Below are 27,171 nucleotides of genomic sequence, written 5' to 3'. Positions count from 1 at the left end.
TAAGACAAAATTAGGAGCTTTGCTGAGCAGTTCTCATCAAATAGAGGGAAACAAATAATAAGATCTGTTAAGTACTTGGAAACAAGTCTATGAAGCACAGTGTCTAGGGAAAGTTCTACCCTGTATTGTTTCAAACATCCCTCTTATTCCAAGTATGTCTCCACTCCCACTTCACCCCACCAGAATGTTCTGTTTCTTCTTTTGAAATGTAATCCTTTGGTAAAGAAAAGAGTGGTCTAACTAAAAAGACTCTGCTATTTTGTTTTGTTTTGTTTTTTAAGTACACAAATTTACCCAAAAATGTCCTGCCCCTGGATGAGTGCCACCTTTACTCAGGCCTAGTTGGTATTTGCTCACTAAAATACTCCATTCATAAACAATGCCCCTCTATCCTATTATCAATGATAACTGTTATTTTTCAAATTGTCCCTACCACGATAAAATTCTATGCTATGCAGCTTTTTGTAGTAACCATTTTAGTCAGTTCCCAATTCATCCTGACACAAATTATTTTTTTAATTCCTCAGAGAACAAAGCTTACCACTATTTTAAGCCAAAGAAAGTAAGGGAATTTACTAATAAAATAACAAGCAGACAACCACTTAAAACCAATGTGCTACACCAATTAGAACATTTAAAACAAATGTCGATGGCTGTTGGGAGGGACAGCTGCTGGGAAGAAGTGGATTTCCCATTTCAGGCCATTATCAGAAAAGCTAAGTTTGCTGCAGAGTAAGGATCAGAAGGCCTGATCCTGATTACAGAATCTTTGGTTGTCTCCCACCTCATCCTTCCATACCTTCTCAGAAGATCTGTAAAATTCCATCTGGGAAAGCACTACAAGTTCTTAGAAGACTAAGAAGAAAGGATTATTGGTTGAAATAAAAACAGGGTTGAATGAGTTCCAGAAAGCAGGGTTCTCAAACTCGTGGACAACAATCTGCAGAAGAAGACAACAAAAAACCAACTAGAAGCAATATGCAGAGAAGTAAGATGAGAGGGGCCTCATCAGGAAAGAAGACAGCTGGTCCACAGCAGAAGAATCTGGAACCAGCCCTCCCAGGCAGATGGGGGTGGGGGGGTCGCTCTGCAGAGAATCCCCCTTCTGGATCCGTGAGGAAGACCAGAAAGAACAAGCAGAAGACTCCTGGAAACGGGGATGGTGGCAGTACCAGCGAAGCCCCTCAGCCACCTCGGAAGAAAAGAGCCCGGGCTGACCCCACTGTTGAAAGCGAGGATGCATTTAAGAATAGAATGGAAGTTAAAGTGAAGATTCCTGAAGAATTAAAACCATGGCTTGTTGAGGACTGGGACTTAGTTACCAGGCAGAAGCAGCTGTTTCAACTCCCTGCTAAGAAAAATGTAGATGCCATTCTAGAAGAGTATGCAAGCTGCAAGAAATCGCAGGGAAATGTCAACAATAAGGAATAGGCAGTGAATGAAGTGGTTGCAGGAATAAAAGAATGCTTCAGTGTGATGTTGGGCACTCAGCTGCTCTACAAATTTGAGAGGCCCCAGTATGCTGAAATCCTCTTGGCTCACCCTGATGCGCCCATGTCCCAGGTTTATGGAGCACCACACCTACTGAGATTATTCGTAAGAATCGGGGCAATGCTGGCATATACACCCCTTGATGAGAAGAGCCTCGCATTATTGTTGGGCTATTTCAATGATTTCCTAAAATATCTGGCAAAGAATGCTGCATCTCTGTTTACTGCCAGTGATTACAAAGTAGCTTCGGCTGAGTACCACCGCAAAGCCCTGTGAGGGTCTACTGACCGCTCACCATCATGTCTATCTGTAAACACTCTTTTTGTTCTTAGTCTTTTTCTTGTATAATTGATGTCCTTTAAAATTGTTAATGTATAACAGGGCTTATATTTCAATTTTTCTGTTTTGTTTTAAAACAGAAAATAAAAGGAGTACAAGCTCCTTTTCTCATTTCAAAGTTGCTACCAGTATAGGCAGTAATTAGACAAAAAAAAAGAAACATTCAGTAGAACATTTTCTTGCATAGTTGACAACATTGCTTGAATGCTGGTGGTTCTATCCCTTTGACACTACACAATATTCTAATTATGTGTTAATGCTATGTGATAAAAATGCCCTGATTCCTAATGCCAAAGGTTCAACTTAATGTATATACCTGAAAACGCATGCATTTGTGCTCTTTTTTTAATGGTGCTTGAAGTAAAACAGCCCATCCTCTGCAAATCCATCTATGTTGTTCCTTAGGCATTCTATCTTTGCTCAAATTGTTGAAGGAGGGTGGTTTGTCTCATGGTTTTTGTATTTGAGTCTAATGCACGTTCTAAGATGATAGAGGCAATGCATTATTGTGTAGCCACGGTTTTCTGGAGAAGTTGATATTTTAGGAACTGTATTTCAGATCTTAAATAAAATTTGTTTCTAAATTTCAAATAAATAAATAAATAAATAAAATTTAAAAAAAATAAAAAATAAAACAAACGTCAATTTTTAAAACTCTCTGTAGTTTTATCAACTTAAATGTCTTAGAGTATGTTTATTCCTTTATCACAACTGTAAAGTGTACTACTAGTTAACAGACCATTTTCTCATATCTACTCTGATTTCCCAGGTGGTCTTACTCGGTTCCATAGTCTTAAATACCACCTATAGTCTGATGACATCCAAATTTAAATCTCCGGGCTCAACTTCTCTTCTGAGCTCTACACTTATCAACATATCCACTGAGGTGTCTAGTAAGCATTTTAAACTTGACATGTGTAGAGAAAACTAATTTTAACCTCCACCCTCTCTTCAGAAGTCTTTTCCATCTCAGGAAATATCACTACAATTCATAGTTGCTTAAACCAAACCCAAGAAATCTAAAATTTTGATACATGCTACAACATTAGTCTTGAAAACATTAAACTAAGTGAAATAATCCAAACACAATCAGACAAATATTGTATGATTCCATTTATATAAGGTACCTAGAAGAGTCAAATTCACAGAGAATGAAAGTAGAATTGTGACTGTCATCGGCTAGGAACAGGAAAAATAGGGAGTTATTGTTTAATGGTTACAGTGTCAGCTTAGGATAATAAAATAGTTTGGGAGCTAGATAGTGGTAATGGTTGTATAATAATGGGTGTGCATTTATGCCACTGAACTGTACACTAAAAATGGTTAAGCCCTAGCTGGGTAGCTCAGTTGGTTAGAATATCATCCTGATACACCAAGATTGCAGGTTCAATTCCTGATCAGGGCACATATAAGAATAAACCCAAGAATGCATAAATAAGTGGGAGGTGGGAATCAATGTTTTTCTCTCTCTCTCAAGATAATAAACTTTTAAAAAATATTTTAAATTAGAAGCCTGATGCACAAAATTCTTGCAAGAGTAACCTCCTGTCCCCAGGCTGCCGGCACGGGCTTCCCTCTGGCATCCAGGACCCGGGCTTCCCTCTGGCCACCGGCAGGCAACCAGGACCCGGGCTTCCCTCTGGCCACCGGCAGGCATCCAGGACCCGGGCTTCCCTCTGGCCACCGGCAGGCAACCAGGACCCGGGCTTCCCTCTGGCCGCCGGCAGGCATCCAGGACCCGGGCTTCCCTCTGGCCACCGGCAGGCAACCAGGACCCGGGCTTCCCTCTGGCATCCAGGACCCGGGCTTCCCTCTGGCCACCGGCAGGCATCCAGGACCCGGGCTTCCCTCTGGCCACCGGCAGGCATCCAGGACCCGGGCTTCCCTCTGGCCACCGGCAGGCATCCAGGACCCGGGCTTCCCTCCCCGCCACCGGCAGGCAACCAGGACCCGGGCTTCCCTCTGGCCGCCGGCAGGCAACCAGGACCCGGGCTTCCCTCTGGCCGCCAGCAGGCAACCAGGACCCGGGCTTCCCTCGCAGCCCTGGCTTCGTCTGGAAGTTCATCAGGAAGGGCAGCCAGAAGGATGTCCAGTCTAATTAGCATATTATGCTTTTATTATTATAAATGGTTAACATAAATTTTATATTATGTAAGTAATTTTACAATACAAAAAAAAGAAAAACAAGAAACCATCTCTTTCCTTCACCTTCTACATCCAACTCACTAGGAAGTCTTCCTGGCTCTACCTTCAAAATATTTTTGGAACCTAAGTACTTATCGCTACCTTTACCAAGGTATATGACAGTCAAAACTACTGTCTTTAGCCTAAATTTCAGCATTAGCTACTAGCAAGTCCGCCTGTTTCCATTCTTATTTCCCTACAGCCCATCCTCTATCAATGCAGCTACATCATTTAAGGAATAAATTAGACCACATCATAATCCTGATCCAACAACCACATCATACTCAGAAAAGAAGTCCAAATTTCCACCATGGTTTATAAGGCTTGGCATGACATGCACTGCCTACCATCCCCCTGGTCTACCAATCCAAGTTGATCCAGCTCAGGGCTCTCCCTGTGATCTCTCTGCTCAAATGTCTTCAAAGGGCCCCTTTCTGACAACCCTATCTAAAATAGCACCTCCCATGTATGGGAGTGGGGGGTGGAGGGCCAATGGTAAGATATGTACACATATAATACCTTAATTAAAAAATTGGGGGGAAAAATAAAAAATAAATAAAATAAAATAGCACCTCCCATCACTTTCTATTTTCTTACACTGCTTTATTAGCTTTCATAACTCTTATTACTACCTAAAAGTATATATTTACTTACTATATCTCTTTCACTAGATTTTCAGCCAATGTTCCACAAGAATTTTTTTTAAAAAGACTCTTCCACTCTATCTCTGTGACTGTTTAGTCAGGGGCACTGACCTCTTCTCCCTTAGATTGTCAAATAGGAAAATGACAACAGCCAACACAAGTCGTCCAGTGTGAATGAATCAAAATTATACCTTTTTTGTCAGATCAGAAAAAAATATACTTTTTGGTGCGTCACAGAATTTTAGCAATTAGTTTATGTGTGCCATGAGGTGAGAAATGTAGAAAACACTGTACTAGGCCGAAACCGGTTTGGCTCAGTGGATAGAGCGCCGGCCTGCGGACTGAGGGGTCCCAGGTTCGATTCCGGTCAAGGGCATGTACAGTAGTTGCGGGCACATCCCCAATAGGGGGTGTGCAGGAGGCAGCTGGTCGATGTTTCTCTCTCATCAATGTTTCTAGCTCTCTATCCCTTTCCTTTCCTCTGTAAAAAAAAAAAATCAATAAATATATATATATATATATATATATATATATATATATATATATATATATATTTAAATACTGTACTAGACTATAAACCCCTTAAAAATAGGAACTTGGACTTTTCTCCCCACTCTATCTCTAGGACCCAGAAAAGTGCCTAGCACATGGTAAGTACCTGAATGAATAAATGAATGCAAGTATCTAGATATGTAGAAGCACTGAGTATTATACCTTCATTTTTATTTCATAGAAATAGGCTTTATTGGACATTAAAGGAAATCATGTTATTTGAAACAACTAAAGGGCACCTCAATCATCCAAGTTCTCATTTTGCCTTTTTACCAGAGTCAGACTTTGAAAATGAACCAATGGCACCAATGTGGTTCACAGGACAAACTCTTCTAACAATGTGAAGGTCACCTCAATTTTTTAAATTAATTAATTTTAAAAAGACTCTTCTAGCAGCATCAGGCAACTCCTCACATAGTTTCTGCTCAGATTTTCCTCCCCTGTTCACCAGTTCCTCACCAAGGAAATAGGAGGGGTTGTCAAGGTTCAGACTTCTAAAGACTAGCATACGTATAAAGCCTTTCCTAACTTCAGCTACCTGCTGGTTATTTTGAAAGGTGTACTATTAGATGTCTATAATATTTAAATACTTAATTACCTTAATTCCTTACAGATGCTTTTAACTTTTATGTCTCTGACACCATAACTTAAGCCATATTTCACTTGGCAATGGAATGATAAAGTGCTCATGCCCTAATTTCTATGGCATGTCCTCTCCATCACAAATGAAAATTTAGCATTTGCCATTCTGTTGCATATTTAAGCACAGAGGCCAACAGACAAAATTACAAACCAATGGAATTATGCCCATACAAAATGAAAAATTTTCATTAATGTTTCTTGGCAGGCATATTCTTCAGCTACACAGAACATTTTAAATAGCCTAACAGAAATATGATCCATCTATACCCTATACTCTCTTATGTAAGCTATTTTTAATCATTTTTAAAAGAAAATTCATATGTAGAGAAGAGGATTAGATATGTTGGTCATCTTTTATTTAAGCTACCCCAAACAGCCCAAAGAATAGGACTAGATAGAGCCTTGGTCAGTTTCCATGGTGACTGGCAAAGAACCCCATCACAGTCCAGATAACATTCCAACACAAATTGGAGAGCTATAAGCTGTTTCAGGGTTTGAAGAAATCTTCTGTGTCTTGTTCAGTTCAGGAAAAATCTAAACACAGAGCAACCCTATCTCCATGCAGGGGATCTAAACTGCATGCAAAGACTACCTGAGTACTTTCCTACCTGAATTTAAGAATGTTACATTGGTTAAGAGCCACAGGCAGGAAACCAACTTGTCATTTATTGCTCTTAGAAAATCCTAGCTTGTTATCTGCCCTGACAGTAATACAATCATTTTTTAAAGCAACAGCAGAATAGAGTTCTTCCTTCCAGCTCAGCTGAAAATAGACAGTTATACTTTACACTCGCTGTATTTAGAACAAGCAGCCTGCTCTCTTAAACCAGTAGTCTAAGATTTTTACATAAGTACAAAGGAGACATGTCCTTTTGGAAGACAAAAGAGAGGAAACTTCTTACAAATAATATCTAAAGAATTATTTAAAACAGTAACTCATTTTCAGTAAAATTGATTGAAGTGGTTAATTTGGCAAAGCATTTGAGGGATGAAGTTCCAGGAAGCAAGAACATGGTAAGAGGTTCAAGCTTATAATTACTTTGTCTTATTACACCAACAATAAATAAAGACTCTTTAAAAGTTTTTTCTCATTCATCTGAACACTCATTGACCCATTTCTGGCAGCAGTGCTAACCCCAGCCCTTTCACAAAGTGCAACTGCCAAAAATGAACGATCACATGCTCCTTACAAAAAAACTAACAGGCTGGAATGAAATCTGTAATATGAAATATATCAAGGCCAGATTTAAAGCTTTAAAATGCCACAACCAAAAAACTGGGTAAACTGACACAGCCAGTGTAGACTACTCTCTCAAATACAACTATAATGGGAAAGTAACAGAAGTAAGAAGTTTGAGAGAATCCAGGGTTTAAAAAAGAACTGCTGATTCATTCAGTCGCACCCAACAAATACACATGTATATTTCTCAGTGTATATGAGTAAGATGAGTAAATATGCAGACTAAAGGGAAGGAATTAGTAGAGAAACTAAAGATAACCAAAAGGAATTTATGAGTTAAAGTCCTAGAAAAGGTAAGAAATGAAGGATCAAGAATTCTGGAAGAGGTATCAGGTCTGACATTTCTTTCTCTGAGGCAGGAGGGTAAGGAAATCATGATGAATACAGAGATACACTTGATAGAGGGAGAGAACAGTAAATAAGTTACCAATGAAAAGCCGTTTTTATGGAATAGGAGGCAAGATCATGTGCTGGGAGAAAAAACACTAGAATAGGATAGAAGGCTTCAGAGAGGAAAAGATCTGGAAGAAGCATCTGTATCAAATGAGAAGTATACTCGAGACATGTCAAGAATCAAGTCATACAGAGATCCTCTCTTCAAATGGAAATGACCATTTCCCAAATAGTCACTCAGGCTGTAAATTAACTAAAAGTGAGGATAGGGGCGGTCTTTTTCAGCTCTGTATTCTCATGACAAGATCACTAGGAGATGACAGGCTCTTAATAAATGTTTGATGAATGAATAAGCAAAACTATTTATGAAGGAACAGGAAAAAAAGTAATTTATCAGAAAACTATTCATTATTTTCATTGATTATAAACCCTCCATGTAGCTATCACAATTATCAAATATTTGCAAACAACTCATCAACCAATATGAATATTTTTATTTCTTATCCTAAAAGAAATTCTTAGTTTTAGTAAACACCTTTGCTCTAATTACAAATATATTTGCTGTGTCTCTCCTCAGTAAATGTAAAAATTTGTGAATTTAAATGCACTTATACAACATGCTTCTTATCAAGAATTGCCTTTGAATGAAGAAAAGTAAAAAATAATGATTTTGCAACTGTTCCTTCTGGATCTCCTGCCCCAGTCTCCCCTCTAGCTTTAAAACAACTATATTTTAAATACTAATAGTGTACCCTTACTCAAAAAGGCTAACCATACTATTAAAACAAACTATTTTTTCATAAGAAATGTGTCGGTTGTATATACTACCAACCTATAATAAATAAAAACATAAGAACAAACTAATTTAATATAGTGTTCTCCCTTTACAACACTGGCATTAAAAAAAGATGAACACCAACCTTATGAACTTGAACTATGTAGTACAATATATATCAGGATTTCCATATGTAATTATGAGAAAAACAGTTTCATCCATATTTAATCCAAATTCACACCATAACTAATATTTCAGATTATAACTATATGTTCATGCTGGCATTTGGACAGTTATAACAGCTAATAAGAATAGCTCTTATTAGCAAAATAAATGAACAAATAGAAACAGACTCATAGAAACAAAGAACCGACTAAGAGTTGCCGGAGGGGAGGGAGATTGGAGGACTGGGTGAAAAAGGTGAAGAGATTAAGACCTATAAATTGATAGTTTCAAAATAATCTCAGGGATGTAAAGTACAGTATAGGAAATATAGTCAATAATATCATAATAACTATGTATGGTTCCAGGTGGGTCCTTGAAATATTAGAACACTTTGTAAGTATATGATTGTCTAACCATTATGCTTTACACCTGAAATACAAAATAATTCTGAACATGAACTATAATTAAAAAAGAAAATTTAAGAATTAGAAACAGAAAAAGAGAATATGTTTATCAGCATGTACTATGTGCAGACACTGTGCTAAGTGTTTTATATGTCTTATCTCCTTTAGTACACCCTTAAGAGATAGGCACAAGCAAGAGTCACATAGTTTACAAAAGGCAGGGCCAGAATCAAGCCCAAATCTCTCTGATACCAAAAAAACTAGTCTATTAACTGCTATATACATAATTATTATTGAAGAAAATTAAGTGTTTTAGGCAGTGGTACTTAATATGTTCTGTCCCAAGATAGTTGAACATTTCCAAATGCAAAACCTAAGTCTTTAACTAAAACATCCTAGTTTTTCCTAACTACAAAGGCTTAAGGTAATCTTACCTATGTTTAAAATACACACACACACACACATATACACACACTCATAATAATTTGTGGGGGGGGGAAAGCAGCATGTCTATAAAGAATAAGTGTGAAGACATTATGTAATCATGGGGGAAAAATATTTTGAGATATACATAAATGAGAAAATAAATCACCAAAGAAATAGAGACATCTTCTTTTTATTTATTTATTTTTTTAAATATATATATTTTATTGATTTTGTACAGAGAGGAAGGGAGAGAGATAGAGGGCTAGAAACATCGATGAGAGAGAGTCATCGATCAGCTGCCTCCTGCACACCCCCCACTGGGGATATGCCCACAACCAAGGCACATGCCCTTGACCGGAATCGAACCCCGGTCCCTTTAGTCCCCAAGCCGACGCTCTATCCATTGAGCCAAACCGGTCTCGGCGGAAATAGAGACATCTTGAAGGTAATACTGCTTCCTTGTCCATTTTTAAATCCAATCAAAATTCTAGTTAATAATTCATTTTAGCAATGGAAAATAAGTAAAAACTTAATAAGTTTGCTACAATAGTCAAGTAAAATACATATCAACATTTATTATGAAATATTACTTACAAAAAGTTTTTTATTTAGCTACCAATTCAGAACTTACTATGTATCAGCCATTAGCCATTATGCAAAGTACTCCACATATATTATCCCACTTAGATTTTATTTCATTTCTTAGGGAAAAAAAGGCATAGTTCAGCCTTTAGACAAACTATAGACAATTCGAATTTGCCATATATATCAAATATACATATACTCATGACCACTCTTCAGTTAACATGTTCTACTGTCATTACCAACATTTCTCCCAAGAGTTTACTATGTACCAACACTAGGCGAGGCACTGAAGATTTAAAAAAGGAATAAAACCAAAATCATTGCCCTCAAAAGGTTCATAGACTAGCATAGGAGATAGTAAACCCATTTAAAATAATATGGAAAATGTTAGTCCTTTTCCCAAAGCATCACAGCAAAGAAAATAGAGAGCAAGGGTCACTTGACAGAAGATCCATTATAAGGGTCTGAATAAGGCAGTGGCATTAAGGAACAAAATGAGAGCACATATTCTAGAAAGCTTTAAGTGGTAGAAATACCAGGAGAAGGTGACTGATTTAGACAACATACCTGTGTAAGACAAAAGAAAGTTATAGAAAAGAAGAATTTGGTTTCACACATGTTGAGTTTGAAGGCTCATGAAGCACTTAAATAGACATCTATAATAGACAACTAGACACACAGGTCTTGTTTCCAGGAGATATCTGGGCTGGTGATGCATTTGGAATAGGGCACATATGTAGTAACTGGGAAGTGGGGAAAGTTGCAATTACTGGATAAAAAGTATAAAATGAAAAGAGGGCCAAATATAATCATGGAGTACACCATCTTTTAAGAAGCATAAAATTTTTTTTTTAAAAAAACAGTGCATAAGCAAATAAGCAACAACAAGCCCTCCGTTCCATACCAGTCCTTGAAAAACAAAGCAAAACAAGATAAAACTTTGCACCTACATACTGTGAAACCTGTCTATGCACTAAATTCATCTATGTAGCAAACATTTATTATGTTTTTCCTAAGTCTTAAAACATTGTGCTAACTGCTAAGAACAGCCAAGGATAAAGAGAACATATTTACTAATCATAAGAATCTAGCTAAGACAGTAGTCATATACCAAGTAGGTTAAGAGCACAGGATCTAGGTTGGTATTCAAACCTTGGCTCTGCCATTTATTTCTTGGGTGACCTTAGTCAAATTACTTAGCCTCCGGGTACTTATGAGTTCTTATCTACAACAAGGATCACAATAATATCCATTCCCATATGGTTGCTATAAAGAGCAAATGTATATGTAGGGAGGGGTTTGGGATGGGAATGGGGAGATGAGGACAATTATGTGATACCATAATCAATAAAAATAAAATAAAAGAGTAAATGAGTTAAGAACCATGTCATGAGTACCACAGTTTGACATATAATAGATGCTCAATAAATGTTAATTATATTGTTATCATAAAAAGTACCAAAATGGGTACAATAATAATACAAATAAATAGTATAACTGGATTTAACAAGATGGAAAATTGACCCTCACTTGGGGGGTAATCATGGAGCACTTCACTAAGCTGCCCTTCACACTAGCTCATACAGTGCCTCTGTATGAATTAGAATGCAGCCTGCAGATGCACATGATGAAGAGGGTAGCATGGATTTCTGTCATCACTCAACCCTCTCAAGAAGCACCCTTATGCAGGATATAACCAGTACAGCCATACATGCAAGCCTGGAAGACAGAACAGATAAAGCTGAAGTGAACACTCCAATATAAATGTAGAAGAAAGGCTGTAAATTATCAAGTACAAGCTAGCAATGGAAAGTAACCCAGATTGGCTAGAGCACAGGGATCGTTCAGAAGAGCTGAAGATAAACCCAGAAAGGTAATAGATGAGAGTCAGATCTTGAGTCATAAAGGCATTGAGCAGTATTCTGAACAGGAGAGTAATGTAATACCAACCATGCTTTAGTAAGAGTAATCTGGCATTATGTACTGAACAGATCTGAGCATGAGCAGTGGTGCCAGCCTGTAAGTTCCTCAAAGGCAGGGGCTGTGTTTCATTCATTTCTATACCGTCTAACTAGAAAGTACTTGGGACGAATTGGGCACTCAACAACTACTTGAAGTATAATTGAATGATTGAGCCTAAAAGAAGTAATGAGCCTTCATTAGAGTGGGAATAATGGAAATAGAAAGATATACACTGGAAAAACAATTCAGAGACAGAAATAAGGACATTTGCTGGCTGATGAAATGAGATAAGGATTGGGCAAGAATCAATAAAGACTGTAAAACTGAGAAGTATTACATGCACTGCATCACAGGTTTCTGTGAAAATGAAATATAATTATGTTCATTAAAAAAAAATAATAATAAAAAAAAGACTGCTTTTCTCTGGAATAAAAACTAGTCATCTTGGACAGATACACTACTATATTTGACCTTGAATACATCTCATTATTTTAAGACATCTATCACCCTCTGTCTTCACTACATTATAAAACCTTTAATAGTACATAATTTGTCCATTATGAAGCACATTAAAATCTTAAGTGTTGCTTTAATTAACATTTTCTAACTCACAGAATTATTATTGAACCTAATTCAGCTATACATAACCAAAATACACACACACACACACACAAACACACAATTTTTCTTTATATTCCCAGAGTGTCTAACAGTGTTATAGGTGCTCAACAAAAGAGATCAACCAAAGAACTTGTATGCATGCATATAAGCCTAACCAATGGGCACAGACACCAGGGGGGTGAGGACATGAGTGGAAGAGTGAGGGGGGAGGGAAGAGGGGTTAGGACATATGTAATACCTTAACCAATAAAGAAAAAAAATTTTTTTAAAGCCTGTTGCACTGAAATGAACTAACTTAGGAAATCTCACAGTTTATCAATAGTGACCTTTATGTTTTCCTCTCACAGTCTGAGTGCTCTTCTCACCCAATTATTAAATTTATACTGTAGAAGAAAAAGATCCATAAGGATGGTTAATAAGATAGAAAAAAGAAAAATCAAGAAATATGATTATAAATATGCATGATGGTGGTTTCCCAGTAATTGTTTAACAACTGGCTCAGAATGTGGTGGAAAGTCTGATTTTCAGTATTTGCCAATTTTCATGGTTTAATTACTCCCATCGTGGCCTATTTCAAGCTAACAACATGATATCAACTGGCTTGCAAAATTCCTAAAAATTTAACAATCTGCTCACACAAAACAACCATAAGCAAGCTCCAACACACTACTGCATACAATTTCTAGATGCATGACAGGCATTATGCTCTTCAATACTAACTTCTATAACCTCAAAGTAAAGTATAAAAGGCAAGGAAAAGGCAAGGAAAAGCCACACCCCATTTCTATAAGGCCTTCACCTCAATCTACAAAATAGTCTGCTTTTAAACTGGGACTAAGATCCAGCCCAGAAATTCCTTTTTCCTTGGCCATGACATCCAAACTTTTCTGATAATACAAGGCTATCAATAAAAATGTTTAAGCATATATTCTCAAATATCTATAATAATAAAAACGTAATATGATAATTAGACTGGACAGCCGAACAACCTTCTGGACAAACCTGGGCAGTTAGGGGCGATCAGGCAAGCAGGGGAGCATTTAGAGGTGATAAGACAGGCAGGCAGAGCATTTAGAGGTGACCAGGCAGGCAGGCTGAGCAGATAAGGGGAATCAGGGAGGCGGGTGAGTGGCCTCTAGTGTTAACATATTTGTTTATGTCAGAACCGGTTTGGCTCAGTGGATAGAGCATCGGCCTGCGGACTGGAAGGTCCTGGGTTCAATTCCAGTCAAGGGCATGTACCTTGGTTGCAGGCACAAACCCGGCGGGGACTGTGCAGGAGGCAGCTGGTCCATGTTTCTCTCTCATCAATGTTCCTAGCTCTCTATCCCTCTCCTTTCCTCTCTGTAAAAAATCAATAAAATATATTTTTAAAAATAATAATAATAAAGATCCCCCAAATGCATCTACCCTCCCACCCATTCAATTTTCTGTTTCCTCCCTTCTTTAAGAAAAATATGGTTCCTTCCCCTAGGTAACAAAGGATCCTAATAAAAATTATTTTTAAATGGCTCTTACTTCAACAACATTAACTAAATATACATGATTTTCTCTCTTCTATCCCAAATGCCCATTGAAACAATAATAGAAAAAAAGTTTACCACTAAATAAAAAATATAACCAGAAATCCAAAAGATGGCGGCGTAGGTAAAAGCCTTACTCACCACCTCCACAACCACATCAAAACTACAACTAAAACACAGAACAACCGTCATCCAGAACCACCAGGAAGCTGCCTGAATGGAAATCCTACAGCTAGAGAAGCAGAGAAGAAAGCACACTGAGACTGGTAGGAGGTGCAGAGGCACAGAAAGGATTGGTCTGGCACCCACGTGTGCCACTTTTTAATGTGGAGGCTGCTAGAGGAGCAAGGGATCCCAGCCCCACATCAGACCCTCAGCTCAGGGTCCCAGAGCGGGAAAAAGAAGTCCCTATAGGCAGTAAGAACTAATGGCTGTAAAAACCAGTGTGGATTGGGGCTCAGTGACACAGAAGCTGCTGGAGACCCAGCTGTTCCTCTTAAAAGGCCAGCACCATAAACTGAACTTACAAGCTCCCACTTCCTCTGTGCTCCAGCACCAAGGTGGGGCTCTGGGGAATACAGACACCAGATCAAGGAGGAATTGGGATTCAGGGCGGAAACCAGATCAAGGTGCTTGTAGAAATCATTGTTCCTATGCTGGGACCTCCCCAATTGCAGGGCTGACTGGCATCCATTTCTGTTTGCTCTGCCCTGACTATTTCCTAAGACCCCGCCTCATCCAATTTACAACCCCACCCAAGCTGTGAACAGCGGCTTTTGCATATGAATGGCCTGTCCTTGCTCAGGCTAAAATCACTCAAGCAAGCTGCAGCTAGGTTAGGGAGCCCCAAACCTATCAATAAAAGGCCCAAGAACCAGTACCAGCACCAGCCTGCCTTGCTTATAGCTGGCCTCATCTGGACACTTCCAAACCCAATACAAAGAGGAAAAATCTGCAGATCTTTCTGTAGCTCCTGCTGGGTGGCTGACTGCACTGCCCTGGAGACCCAAGAGCCAGTGTACCCAGTGATCAATGTCAGACCATAACAGATTACAACTCTATACATTCATAAGCAACACACTCAAGGGACAGACTCAGTGAGCACCAAAGCCCCACTGAACCAAGTCCTGCTCCATAAGGGTGTATCAGTCCTCACAACCAATTGCCCTGGATGTCAAATCCTCCCAGTGACACCAACAGCAATTAAGTCTCCACTACAACAAGACTGTGCTCACAGCGCACAAAGGGGTGCACTTAGAACTCCTAGCTCAGGTGACTAGGGAAGCTGAGCCACTGGCCCCCATAGGACACCTACTACACAAGGCCACTCTACCAACTCAAGGACACTTAGCAGCTCTACCCGATACATAGAAACAAACACATGGAAGCAGCCAAAATGCAGAGACAAAGAAATATGTCACAAGTTGGGGGGGGGGGGGGAGGAAAAAGCAAACTACTGGCTATAGAAACCCACAGTTATAAGGTTACTTGAGAATTTTCTAGAAACCTCAAAAAAAAAAAATGGGAAAGGAACAGTCAGAAATTAAGCATGAATGAAATAAAGAATAATATACAGGGATTCAACAGAAGAGTAGAAGACTCTGAGAGTCAAATCAACATTCTGAAATATGAGGAAGCAAAAAATACCTAACCAAAAGAGAAAAAAAAAAGAATCCAAAAATATGAAGATAGTGTAAGTAGCCTCTAGGACAACTTCAAACATATCAACATTCACATTATGGGTGTACCAGAAGAAGAGAGAGCAAGATATTGAAAACCTATTTGAAAAAATAATAACAGAAAACTTCCCCTACCTGATGAAAGAAATAGATTTACAAGTCCAGGAAGCACAGAGAATCCCAAACAAGAGGAATCCAAAGAGGACCACACAAGACACATCATAATTAAAATGTCAAGGGCTATGCCAAAACCGGTTTGGCTCAGTGGTAGAGCGTCGGTCTGTGGACTGAAAGGTCCCGGGTTCAATTCTGGTCAAGGGAATGTACCTTGGTTGCGGGCACATCCCCGGTAGGGGGTGTGCAAGAGGCAACTAACTGGTCGATGTTTCTATCGGGTCTAGTAATAAATAATGTCGTTTTTTAACATTTGTTTAAAATCTTGCTTGGCGTTGACTTGTATTGACATAACCTTCAAACACGTGGTATCTACAGAACGTGTGAAGTGAAATTAACAAGTTTTGCTTGAAAAAGTTTGTGTTTGGTTTGGTTTTTGTTGCAAAACTAGGGCTAAGAAGATGGCGGATGAAGAGCATATTCGGCACTGCATGCTTTACGAGTTCCAATTAGGAAGAAAAGCAAGTGAGGCTGCAAAAAACATCTGTAGTGCTCTTGGTCAAGATGCAGTTAGCGCCAGAAAATGCCAGCATTGGTTTGAGAAATTTCGCGAGGGAAATTTTTCGTTAGATGACAAGAGTGGTCGAGGCCGTGTGTCCAATTTTGATCAAGAAGCTCTTCAAGCTCTTTTGGTGCAAAATCCTCAAATTACCCAACAAGAGCTTGCGACAACTTTAAATTGTTCACAAAAAACAATTTCCAATCAATTGCGTGCACTTGGCAAAGTCCAAAAGTTTGGAAAATGGGTTCCTCATGAGTTGACCGACAACAACCGTAATCAAAGAGTCACAATTTGCAGTTCGCTCCTCTCTCGTCAAAACCGTTTGCCGTTTTTAGAGCAAATTGTTACCGGAGATGAAGAATGGGTGCTGTATGTTAATTTGAAAGGGCGGCCTCAATGGTTGGACAAAAATGAGGCTCCGCAGCCCACGCCAAAACCTGACTTGCATGCGAAAAAAGTGATGTTGTGTGTTTGGTGGAATTTTAAAGGAATTCTTCATTATGAACTTTTACCATCTAACCAAACCATTACAAGTGCAGTGTATAGTGCCCAATTGGAAAGGTTAGCCCAAGCTTTAAGAGAAAAAGAACCCGCGCTGATTAATCGGAAGGGCGTAATTCTTCAGCACGATAACACACGACCGCATACTGCAAGAATCACTGCTGAAAAACTGCGCCAGTTGGAATGGGAAGTTCTCCCTCAACCTGCGTATTCTCCTGATATTGCCCCTTCCGATTACCATTTGTTTCATTCTTTGCAAAACTTTCTTCTTGGAAAAAAATTTAATAATGAAGAATGCCTCAAAAATGCATTGACCGAATTTTTTGCATCAAAATCACAAGAATTTTACAACAGAGGGATTAAAATGCTTCCTGAACGTTGGGCACAAGTAGTAGAAAACAACGGCAACTATATTGTTGATTAAATTTTGTTGTATTGTTTAAATAAATTCGATTTAAAAAAGGTATTAGAAAACGACATTAATTATTACTAGACCTAATATCTCATTGACATTTCTAGCTCTCTATCTCTCTCCCTTCCTCTCTGTAAAAAATCAATAAAATATATTAAAAAAAATAATAATAATAATTAAAAAAATAAAATGCCAAGGGCTAAAGACAAAGAGAGAATCTTAAAAGCCACAAGAGAAAAGCAGTTAATTACCCACAAGGGAATGCTCATATGATTGTCAGCTGATTTCTCAACAGAAACTATGCAGGCCAGAAAGAAGTGGCAAGAAATATTTAGAGTGATGAATAGCAAGAACCTATAACCAAGATTACTCTACCTAGCAAAGCTATCATTCAGAATTGAAGGTTAGATAAAGAGCTTCACAGACAAGAAAAAGCTAAAGGAGTTCATCACCACCAAACCAGTATTATATGAAATGCTAAAGGGTATTCTTTAAGATGAGGAAGAAAAAGAAAAATAAAAAGATAAAAAATATGAACAACAAATACACACCTATCAACAACTGAATCTAAAAATCAAAATAAATGAATAAGAAATCTAATGAGCAGAATAAACTGGTGAATAAAATAGAATCAGAGGCATGGAAATGGAACAGACTGATGACTCCCGAGGAAAAAGGGGTAGGTGGCGGGAAGAGATTAAATAAAGATCTTAAATGCATATATACATTACCTATGGACACAGTCGATAGGGTGGAGAAGGCCTGGGGCGGGGCAGAAAATTAATGAAAGAGGGAAAGGGGGAGAAAAAGAGGGATATCTGTAATAACCTCAACAGTATTTAAAATAATAATGATAAATTTTTTTTAAATCATGCAAATGTGTCATCCTACTCCAGAAAAAAATATATAACAACATTAGAAAATCAAAAAGGTGCCATTTGCAGATTAGTTTTAAAAACCTCTAGATCCATGTATCAAAATACCCAAGAAGACTAATTTAAACACAGACTGCAGGACTCCACCCTCAGAATTTCAGATTCAGTAGGTATGAAATGGAGCTGATGATTTTGTATGTCTAACATGTTCCCAGGTAATGCTGACTCTGCTGGTTTGAGGACCATATTATGAAAACCATCATGCTAAGTAAACAGAATGCTCATTAAAAAGATTATTTCTTTATTAATTCTAATTAGCATCTTCAGAGAGATTCAAACAAATAATACAACCATTCTTTTAAAGTGGGTAGAGACAGCAATTGGAAAATAAATAATAGTTCTGAAAAACTGGAAAAAATACAATTTCTGAATTTTAAAAAAATTAGAAGGACTAAATAACAACTAAAATTTAGTATAGCAGTGTAGAAAATTGTCTAAGACATCTTCTAAAACACAAAACAAAAGACAAAGTGATAGAGAATATGAGAGAAAAATTAACTGGCATAAAGGGTCCATATCTACCTAATAGGTTTCTGGAGAGAGAACAAACACATCACAACAAGTAATCAATAAAAAAAAAAAAAAAAATTGCCCTAAGCTCAAAAAAACTGAAATTTTGATACTGTTTGGCTAGTTTCCAAGCAAGTAAAAAAAATGTAAAGCCAACAATTAGATGCATAACTGTGACATTTCTAAACTCAAACAACAAAAAGGAAACTCAAAAAGCTTTGAGAGGAAAAAAATAGGTTATTGTAAAGCAATATGAATCAGACTAGCATCAGACATTTCATTAGCATGTAGAAGAAAATGGAATTTTTTTTTCAAGGTTCAGAGAGGAAATTATTTTAAACCTAGAATTCTACATCTAGTCAAGCTATCAAATATGAAGGCAAAATAAAGAGATATTTGGAAAGTCAAGAATTAAGAAAATGGACTTTCTATCTAGTTTCCTATTTCTACTGTAAGAAATTATCACATATGTCCAAAATGGGTTCAAGGAGCTAACGTTAGTATATTGGCAGAATTACATATTTTGGAAGCTCTAGGGAAGAATCCATTTTCTTGCCTTTTCTAGTTTCTAGAGGCTGCCTAAATTCTGTGACTAGTGGTCCCCTTTATTTTTATTAGTGTTATTAAACATAACCAGTGATTATTGGAGATTTTGAATTCCTTAAAGACATGCAACTTACTAGAACAGCATTAATAGCTTTTGACAGAATAAATGAAAAACATCAATATGCTCTTTATCAGTGCCTTAAAAAAGATTTTTAATAAATTAATATTTCGATTAATGAACACCTACCGAATCATTCGCTGATAGAGCAAGTGCAAGGTTAACTGTAAGAAACAAAAAAGTAATTGAATTTAGTAAATTTCCTTCTACTAAAATTCATTTTCCCTCTTAATATTTACAATGTAATAACCAAAGCACAGAAACATTTAATATATTTTCCTTATATGTTTTTTACAAGGACATGGAGAGAATTCAGGAAGTAAAAAAAAAAACCCTCAAAAGTAAGATTCCAACATAATAGATGCTTTTTAAAATTTCAAATAATTCATTTATAATCTATTATAATTTTGTTTAAATAATCTACTTAGTTTTTTTTAAAACTATGTTAATGGTATATATATTTAATTATTTTCAAAAACATGTTTTCAAAAAAATATCTTCCTTTTAATAAATAAAAATGGATATGATTATATTGTTTTTAAAAAATAAATGCGAGTGATGCAGGAATTCTAAATATGTAACTCATAATATTTACATATATGAAAGGCTGAGTCACTGTACAAAGAAAAGAGAAGAAGGTAAAAGGTAAAGTGGTAAAACATGTTCTGAAAACAGTCTATTCTAGTGAATCCCAAAGACTAGCAAGGAAGAAAGTAGTAGTCTGAAAACCACCTTTAGACCAGCAATAAAGATGTTCCATGACTGGTAAATGGACCCTCATACTATGGATCACATTCCTTACAAATCTATGTTATAAATGAAGCCGAGATTGTTTCCTTTAAAGTAGTTAAGAGCATAGGTTTCTGGGTAGGCCTGGTTCAAATCCCAGTTCCACCACCACCTTATGTAACCTTGAATAGGATATTTTAGCCCCTAAGTCTGTTTCTGCCTCTATAAAATAAGAATAATTCCTATTTCATAACTGTTCTGAGAATTATATGAAATACTGTATGCAAAGTACTTAGCCTAGGGCATGGCACTTGATAAATTAATCTTTATAAATTATAAAGTAATTCTGATTTTCAAGTACATCATAAACCTAACATAATCCAACATTAAGTGGAAACCGTCAAAGGTTAATTCATTTTAATGTTAGGGAGTTTCAATATTTATACAATAGGATCACAGAGCATGTTTGTACTAATCAAATGTTATCATTCTAATCCAAAATATCTCTAGCATACACATTCAAATGGGAAGTATTTTCAAATCATTTGGCACAAGAATAAATATATAAAAGGGAAATAAACATAATAACAACAGTTACTTAGAAATAACCTATTTCTAAGGCTTATGTATGCAGATAGGGCTGTTATGAAAAAAGGATAGACCAGTTGTTTGGGACAGGTGGTATAACATTAACAAAGAAAAAAAAGCAAAGAAGGGAACTTACTAAAACACCTACTTGTGACATATACTATACATTTTCTCATATATTTACCTATTTATATGCTATCACATTCCATGGCAATAGGTAATCTTCTAACTAAAAGCAATGAACACTACGGCCATACCACCCTGAATGCGCCCGATCTCGTCTAAAAGCAATGAACAATCAGCTTTAAAAAAAAGTGCTAGCTTATAGACCCAGCAAATTATGGGTCTCATCAGGAAAATAACAGATTTTTTAACTAGACCAAGTAGTCACAGAGCATACAAAATTATTCACACCACTGAAAATATGTAAATATACTCTGAATTTAAATTTAAAAAAGAGATGTATACTAGAACCAAAGACTAAGAACTTCTTTCTTTTTTTTTTTTTTAACATATTTTATTGATTTTTTACAGAGAGGAAGGGAGAGATATAGAGAGCTAGAAACGTCGATGAGAGAGAAACATCAACCAGCTGCCTCTTGCACACCCCCTACCGGGGATGTGCCCGCAACCAACGTACATGTCCCAGACCGGAATCGAACCTGGGACCTTTCAGTCCGCAGACCGACGCTCTACCACTGAGCCAAACTGGTTTTGGCCAAAGACTAAGAACTTCTAAGTCTTAAAAACAAAATATAAAATAGATGGATTGTAGACCTCTAGGAAAGCAAAAATGTGTCTGATACAGCATGAATTCTTTAGAACAGTCACTAACTAATCATTTTAATAGTTTATAATCTATTAAATAGTAAATTAAGCGTCTGTCATCACTACAATACTTGGTAGATATGAATTTCTTCAAACATCTGAAGAAACTCTTTTACAATTACCTTCAAGTAAAAATGGGGAGGGGGTAAATGAACTAATAAAACTATATCATTGGATTTATTGCTAATTGTGCAACTATAAAACCACTAAGACCTAGGAATTACTAAATATGTCTTTAAGTAAAGACACAGATTTCTAGTGACAGTCACAGAACTCTGTACCTGGCCCTTCTTATTTCAAAAATGTCATTAATTTCAATAGAAATAAAGAATTTTGAGAGATATATATGCCGTAACTTCAGGTTAATAATCTCGGGGAAGGGAGAAGTCCACAAATTTTAAAGATCAGTATAGAAGCAACTAAAATTAAAGTGAAATATAATAAGGTAGTCATTTTTTTTTTTAAATTAACTGCAAAAAAAAAAGATAGGCTAGCCGAAACCGGTTTGGCTCAGTGGACATGGCGTCAGCCTGCGGACTGAAATGTCCCGCGTTTGATTCCGGTCAAGGGCATGTACCTTGGTTGCAGGCACATCCCCAGTAGGGGGTGTGCAAGAGGCAGCTGATCGATGATTCTTTCTCATGGATGTTTCTAACTCTATCCCTCTCTCTTCCTCTCTGTAAAAAATCAATAGAATATATATTTTAAAAAATAAAATAAAAAATTGCCGGGACCGGTTTGGCTCAGTGGATAGAGCGTCAGCCTGGGGACTGAAAGGTCCCGGGTTCGATTCCGGTCAAGGGCATGTATCTTGGTTGCGGGCGCATCCCCAGTGGGGGGTGTGCAAGAGGCAGATGATCGATGATTCTCTCTCATCGATGTTTCTAACTGTCTATCCCTCTCTCTTCCTCTCTGTGAAAAATCAATAAAATATATATTTAAAAAATAAAATAAAAAATAAAAAGATAGGTTAGCTAAGACCTGAATTAGCAGCCATTCCTATTGAAATGACTGAAAATTAAATATGAGGCAACCATAAGACATGAGAACTTTATGACCCAAAATTAATAATACTCTGTTGAGTAGGATTGGGAGAAGGGATGTTACCCTTTAAAATTATTACAGTGGATTAACTTTTTAGAAATAAGAGGTTTCTTTTGAAAAAAAAAACTTGGGAATATCTGTTTATTAGTTTTGGATAGTAACTCTTCTATTTCTGGTTGCATTCTTTTATGGGTAATAAAAGCACCACTTCAGGCACCATGAAATCTACACTAAATTAAGAAGAGCCACCATAAAAACATATATATATATTCTCTGCTCCAATATATTAATATAAAAGATATAAAGATTAGAAGATATCTTAAATAATTACATTTAACCTTTGACCAATAATATAGACCTTATATTTGAAAATATTGACTTTATAAATGCTGAAAATTATATTTTATTACCGTTAAATGAAAAAGGTCACAATAATGTAAACAATCTCATTACAAGTACATGAACAACTATATTTAAATGGAAAATGACTGGAAAAGGCTGCCAAAGAACAGAAATAATTCAGTATTAAAGTCAATAGATGGTTTTAAAATAATAACAGTAACCAAATACTGAGCACTCACTATGTAGGAGACACTGGGCTAAGTGTGCAGTTTAATTTATGTAACCATCTAATGCAAAAAATTGTCATCTTGCCATTTTACAGTTAAGTCAGTATTTCCCAAACTTTTGACATATGTGTACCCTTCTATAATTTTCATAATGCTGAGTACCCCTCGTACTCTTGAGAACGCAGAATTAGGCGCAGCTAAGCACAGTGCAATGCATATCCCCACCAAACTCCGGTGCAACGGGCACCCCCACCAAACTCTTCCCGTTACCCCTGGGGGTACGCATACCACACTTTGGAAAACATTGAACAGTTAAGTAAACTAAAGATCTGATGGGCAACTTGACAACCTTTGCCTCAGTTAAGGAGTCAAAGGCCTGGCCACCTACCAAGTTTTGTCTAATTCCAAAATCTAGGCTCCTAATCACTACCAGCTCCTGACATTAAGTAACCAGCTAATATGAACTTCACAAAAACTAACTTGGAAAAAACAAATCTACAAATGTAATACTGTGCACTGGCCCGTTGCCACAAGTTCCTAATTGAGATTAGAATTAATATCCTATAGTACCTGCTGTTGTAGACTTTCCAACTCCACCCTTTCCAGAAGCCACAACTATAACTTGTTTAACACCTTCTATTGGTTTCTGCTTTGGAAGTCCGCGGGACATGATTTGTTTTCTTCTCTGTTCTAGGGTCTCATTTTCAGCGCCAGATAACTTTAAAAAACAAAAAAAGTTTTAAAATAAGCCATCTTTATTATCATGCTGTGAAAGTAAAAACGATACGGAGTTTGTGATTAAAAGAGCGTCCTTTTTTTTTTTTCCAGTCCAATTCTATTCATTTCTACTAGGTAGGTGTTATTCACCTACTGTTATTGATCACAACCCAGGAGACACGTGGTTCAGCTGACTTGTCTGTCAAGACGCCCAAACGTTAAAAATGGGACCCCACGTGTTTTCCTTCTCTAAGTAAACCGAGGCTTAAGAATGCCATGTGCAAGTGACACATCCAGTTCTAGCCGCCGGTTCCCAGTCCCTCCCCACCGCGGCCTCCTCCCACTGGGGGCTGCGTGGAAGGCGGGGGCCCAGCCGCCGGGCTCACGGAGCTGCCGGTGGGCGGGACCCCGGGGCTCGGGAGCCTTGGGCGGAGGCCACGCCGGGCGCCTGCGGCCCGCGCCCGCAGCTCCGTCCCGCCCCCGCCCTCCCGCTGCACCACGGACCTGGCGCGGGCAAGCCGAGCGGCTGCCCCCGAGCGGGACGCAGGCCCCGCCACCCCGGAGCGACAGCCCGCCAACACGCAGCCAGCGCGGCCAAGACCCCATTCCGCAGGAGGCGGCCCACAGCCCGGCCGGAAACGTCGCTGTGGGCGCCGGGTAATGACGTCACGTAGCAACGCCCGGCTTCCTTTCCCTAGCGACTAGCCTCCTTTGAGTTTCTTTTTTTTTTCCCTTCTTTTTCTTTTTCTGGTTTTTTGTTTTGTTTTTTTGTTTGTTTGTTTTTCCCAAAGTCATTTTAATTCTACATTTATATGAGTTTTCCACATTGGCACAATGTGAATTTTCATTGAGAAACTATATTCTGAAGCAAATATTTGATCAATCACATTTACTAAACATTGTTTTAATTAAAATAATTTGATTGATTTAGTCATTTTAATGAACATTTTATACATTTTACAATTTACCCCTAGATTTAATTTTTTAAGTATAATATTAAAATTTTATTTTTTTTATTGTTTAAACTATTACAAATAGTAGTACATATGTCTTCTTCCCCCACCTCTCGTTGGCCTCATATATCTCTCGGCCTTCTGTATGTCCTCTTTCGAAAAGAGTCTATTTAGATCCATTGCCCCTTTTTTGATTGGCTTGTTTATCTTCTTTTTGCTAAGTTGTATGAGTTCCCAGTAAATGTTGGAGATTAAACCCTTAACAGTAATAACATTGCAAATATGTTCTATGCAGTGGGCTTTCTTGTTATTTTGTTGATGGATTCTTTTGCTGTGCAGAAGCTCTTTATTTTGATGTAGTCCAATTTGTTTATTTTCTCCTTAGTTTCCATTGCTCTAGGAGCTGTGTCGGTAAAGATACTGCTACAACAAATGTCTGCTATTTTGCTGCCTTTGGCTTCTTCTAAGATTTTTATGGTTTCCCGTCTTATGTTTAAGTCCTTTATCCATTTTGAGTTTATTTTTGTGTATGGTGTAAATCGGTGGTCTAGTTTCATTTTTTTTTTTTTTTGAATGTGTCTGTCCAATTTTCCCATCACCATTTATTGAAGAGACTGTCTTGACTCCATTGTATGCTTTTGCCTCCTTTGTCAAATATTAATTGAGCATAATGGCTTGTGTTTATTTCTGGTTTCTCTGTCTGTTCCACTGGTCTATATGTCTGTTCTTGTGCCAGTACCAGGCAGTTTTGCAGTATAGTTTGATATATAGTATTGTGATCCCTCCAACTTTGTTCTTCTTTCTCAAGATTCCTGCAGCTATTTGGGGTCTTTTTTATTCATATGAATTTTTGGAGAGTTTGTTCTAGGTCTTTGAAGTATGTCATTGGTATTTTAATGGGGATTGCATTGAATATATAGATTGCTTTAGGTAGCATGGACATTTTAATGATGTTGATTCTAAATACAAATCCATTTGTTTATGTCTTTCTCTATCTCTTTTTTCAGTGTCCTGTAATTTTCTGAGTACAGGTCCTTTACCTCCTGGGTTAATTTTATTCCTAGGTATCTTAACTTTTTCTTTTTTGCAATGGTAAATGGGAATTTTTTTTTTTTTTAAGTTTCTCTTTCTGTGAGTTCATTATTGGTGTATAAAAAAGCCATAGACTCTGGTGTTAATTTTATACCCTGCTATATTGCTGAATTAATTTATTAAGTCTAGTATTTTTATGGAGTCTTTAGGGTTTTCTATTTACAATATCATGTCATCTGCAAATAATGACAATTTTACTTCTTCTTTTCCAATTTGGATGCCTTTTATTTCTTCTTCTTGTCTGATCGCCATGGCTAGTACTTCTAGTACTACCCATATTTTCCGGTGTATAAGACGACTTCTGAAACAAAAAAAAAAGTCAACCGAAAATTGGGGGCAAAAGACCAAAATTGCACAAAAATTACCTGCAGATCTTGACAGCAAAGTAAGTCTTTTCTTTGAAGTGGGGGGTAGTCTTATACTGCGAATATAGGCCTAAACCTATGTTTTAACTGTAAAATTAGGGGGTCATCTTACAGGAGTGGTGAGAGTGGGCATCCCTGTCTTGTTCCTGTTCTTAGGGCAAATGGTTTTAGTTTATGCCCTTTGATCCTTTGAGTTTCTTCAGCCCAGGAACCGGACTTGCTTCATAGCCAGGTGCAAACATTTTACAGTGTTTAATCAAATATTTGTGAAGCGCTTCACGTGCCTCGTCTCAGTTGATCCTCACAGGAAGTCCTGTGAGTAGGTAGATAGAGACTTAGTAGAATCCTATTTTCTTTTTATTAGCAAGAAAACAGGGATTTAGAAAGTTTAGAAACTTGACCTGACTGAAAAGAAGTAAGAAATGGTGGAACTTGAAAATGACTTCCAGTTGTCTCTCTGGGCAGAATATAGTCAAACACTTCTACAGTTAAATATTTTACACTGTTTCTCCCCTGCGTGAATTACAATAACAATCTGCTTCGTGTTGATATTTCCTGCTGTGTTGTTGACAACTATCTGAAGGAGAAATTGGGGTGCTTACCTGGGCTGGAAAAAGTTTAGCTAAATCAGAAAGCAGGTTTAATTAAGCAAGTTTTGCTCAAGAAAGAACTTACATGAGGAAGGAGGTGGAATTTATCTTGACGGAAGGCAGTATGTCTACAAAGAGGATAAGTGAGTGAAGGAAATAGGTTTAAGAGAGAAAGATAAACACTGATACAGGAACCCAGACCCCAAAAAAAGGATCATTCAGGGTATGGGGTGTTTTACCCTGGCATGTCTCCATAATATTTTCTTTTCTCTTTTTAATATATTTTATTGAGATTTTACAGAGAGGAAGAGAGAGGGATAGAAAGCTAGAAACATCTATCAGCTGCCTCTTGCACATCCCCTACTGGGGATGT

The 27,171-nt window shown here is 37.4% G+C and overlaps 2 protein-coding genes across 4 annotated transcripts in view; one reads left to right on the top strand and one right to left on the bottom strand.

Moving 5' to 3' along the window:
- NUBPL (NUBP iron-sulfur cluster assembly factor, mitochondrial) overlaps positions 1-24,444 on the bottom strand; it is a 218,021-nt gene extending 193,577 nt beyond the window's left edge. The window contains exons 1-3 of one of the 3 annotated variants that reach the window (XM_084875076.1): positions 24,303-24,444; positions 23,652-23,799; positions 19,453-19,487 (exon numbers count right to left, since the gene is read on the bottom strand). In XM_084875076.1, the coding sequence (XP_084731202.1) occupies positions 19,453-19,487; positions 23,652-23,799; positions 24,303-24,404 (285 nt within the window). In that variant the 5' untranslated portion in view covers positions 24,405-24,444. Of the gene's footprint in view, positions 1-19,452; positions 19,488-23,651; positions 23,800-24,302 lie in introns of those variants that run through there. The other 2 variants (XM_084875077.1, XM_084875078.1) reach the window with 2 other exon arrangements.
- On the top strand, positions 654-1,990 carry LOC311631896 (mortality factor 4-like protein 2). The gene is given in 2 exon segments (XM_084902573.1): positions 654-1,428; positions 1,432-1,990. Coding segments are annotated over 2 exon segments (867 nt in total). The 5' UTR covers positions 654-897; the 3' UTR covers positions 1,768-1,990.
- Positions 24,445-27,171: the final 2,727 nt, after the last annotated feature.

Source organism: Pipistrellus hanaki (genome assembly GCF_964339955.1).
Source record: "Pipistrellus hanaki genome assembly, chromosome: 1".
Classification (NCBI taxonomy): domain Eukaryota; kingdom Metazoa; phylum Chordata; class Mammalia; order Chiroptera; family Vespertilionidae; genus Pipistrellus; species Pipistrellus hanaki.
The sequence above is the reverse complement of the archived record's forward strand: the minus strand, read 5'-3'. Positions and strand labels throughout refer to the sequence as shown.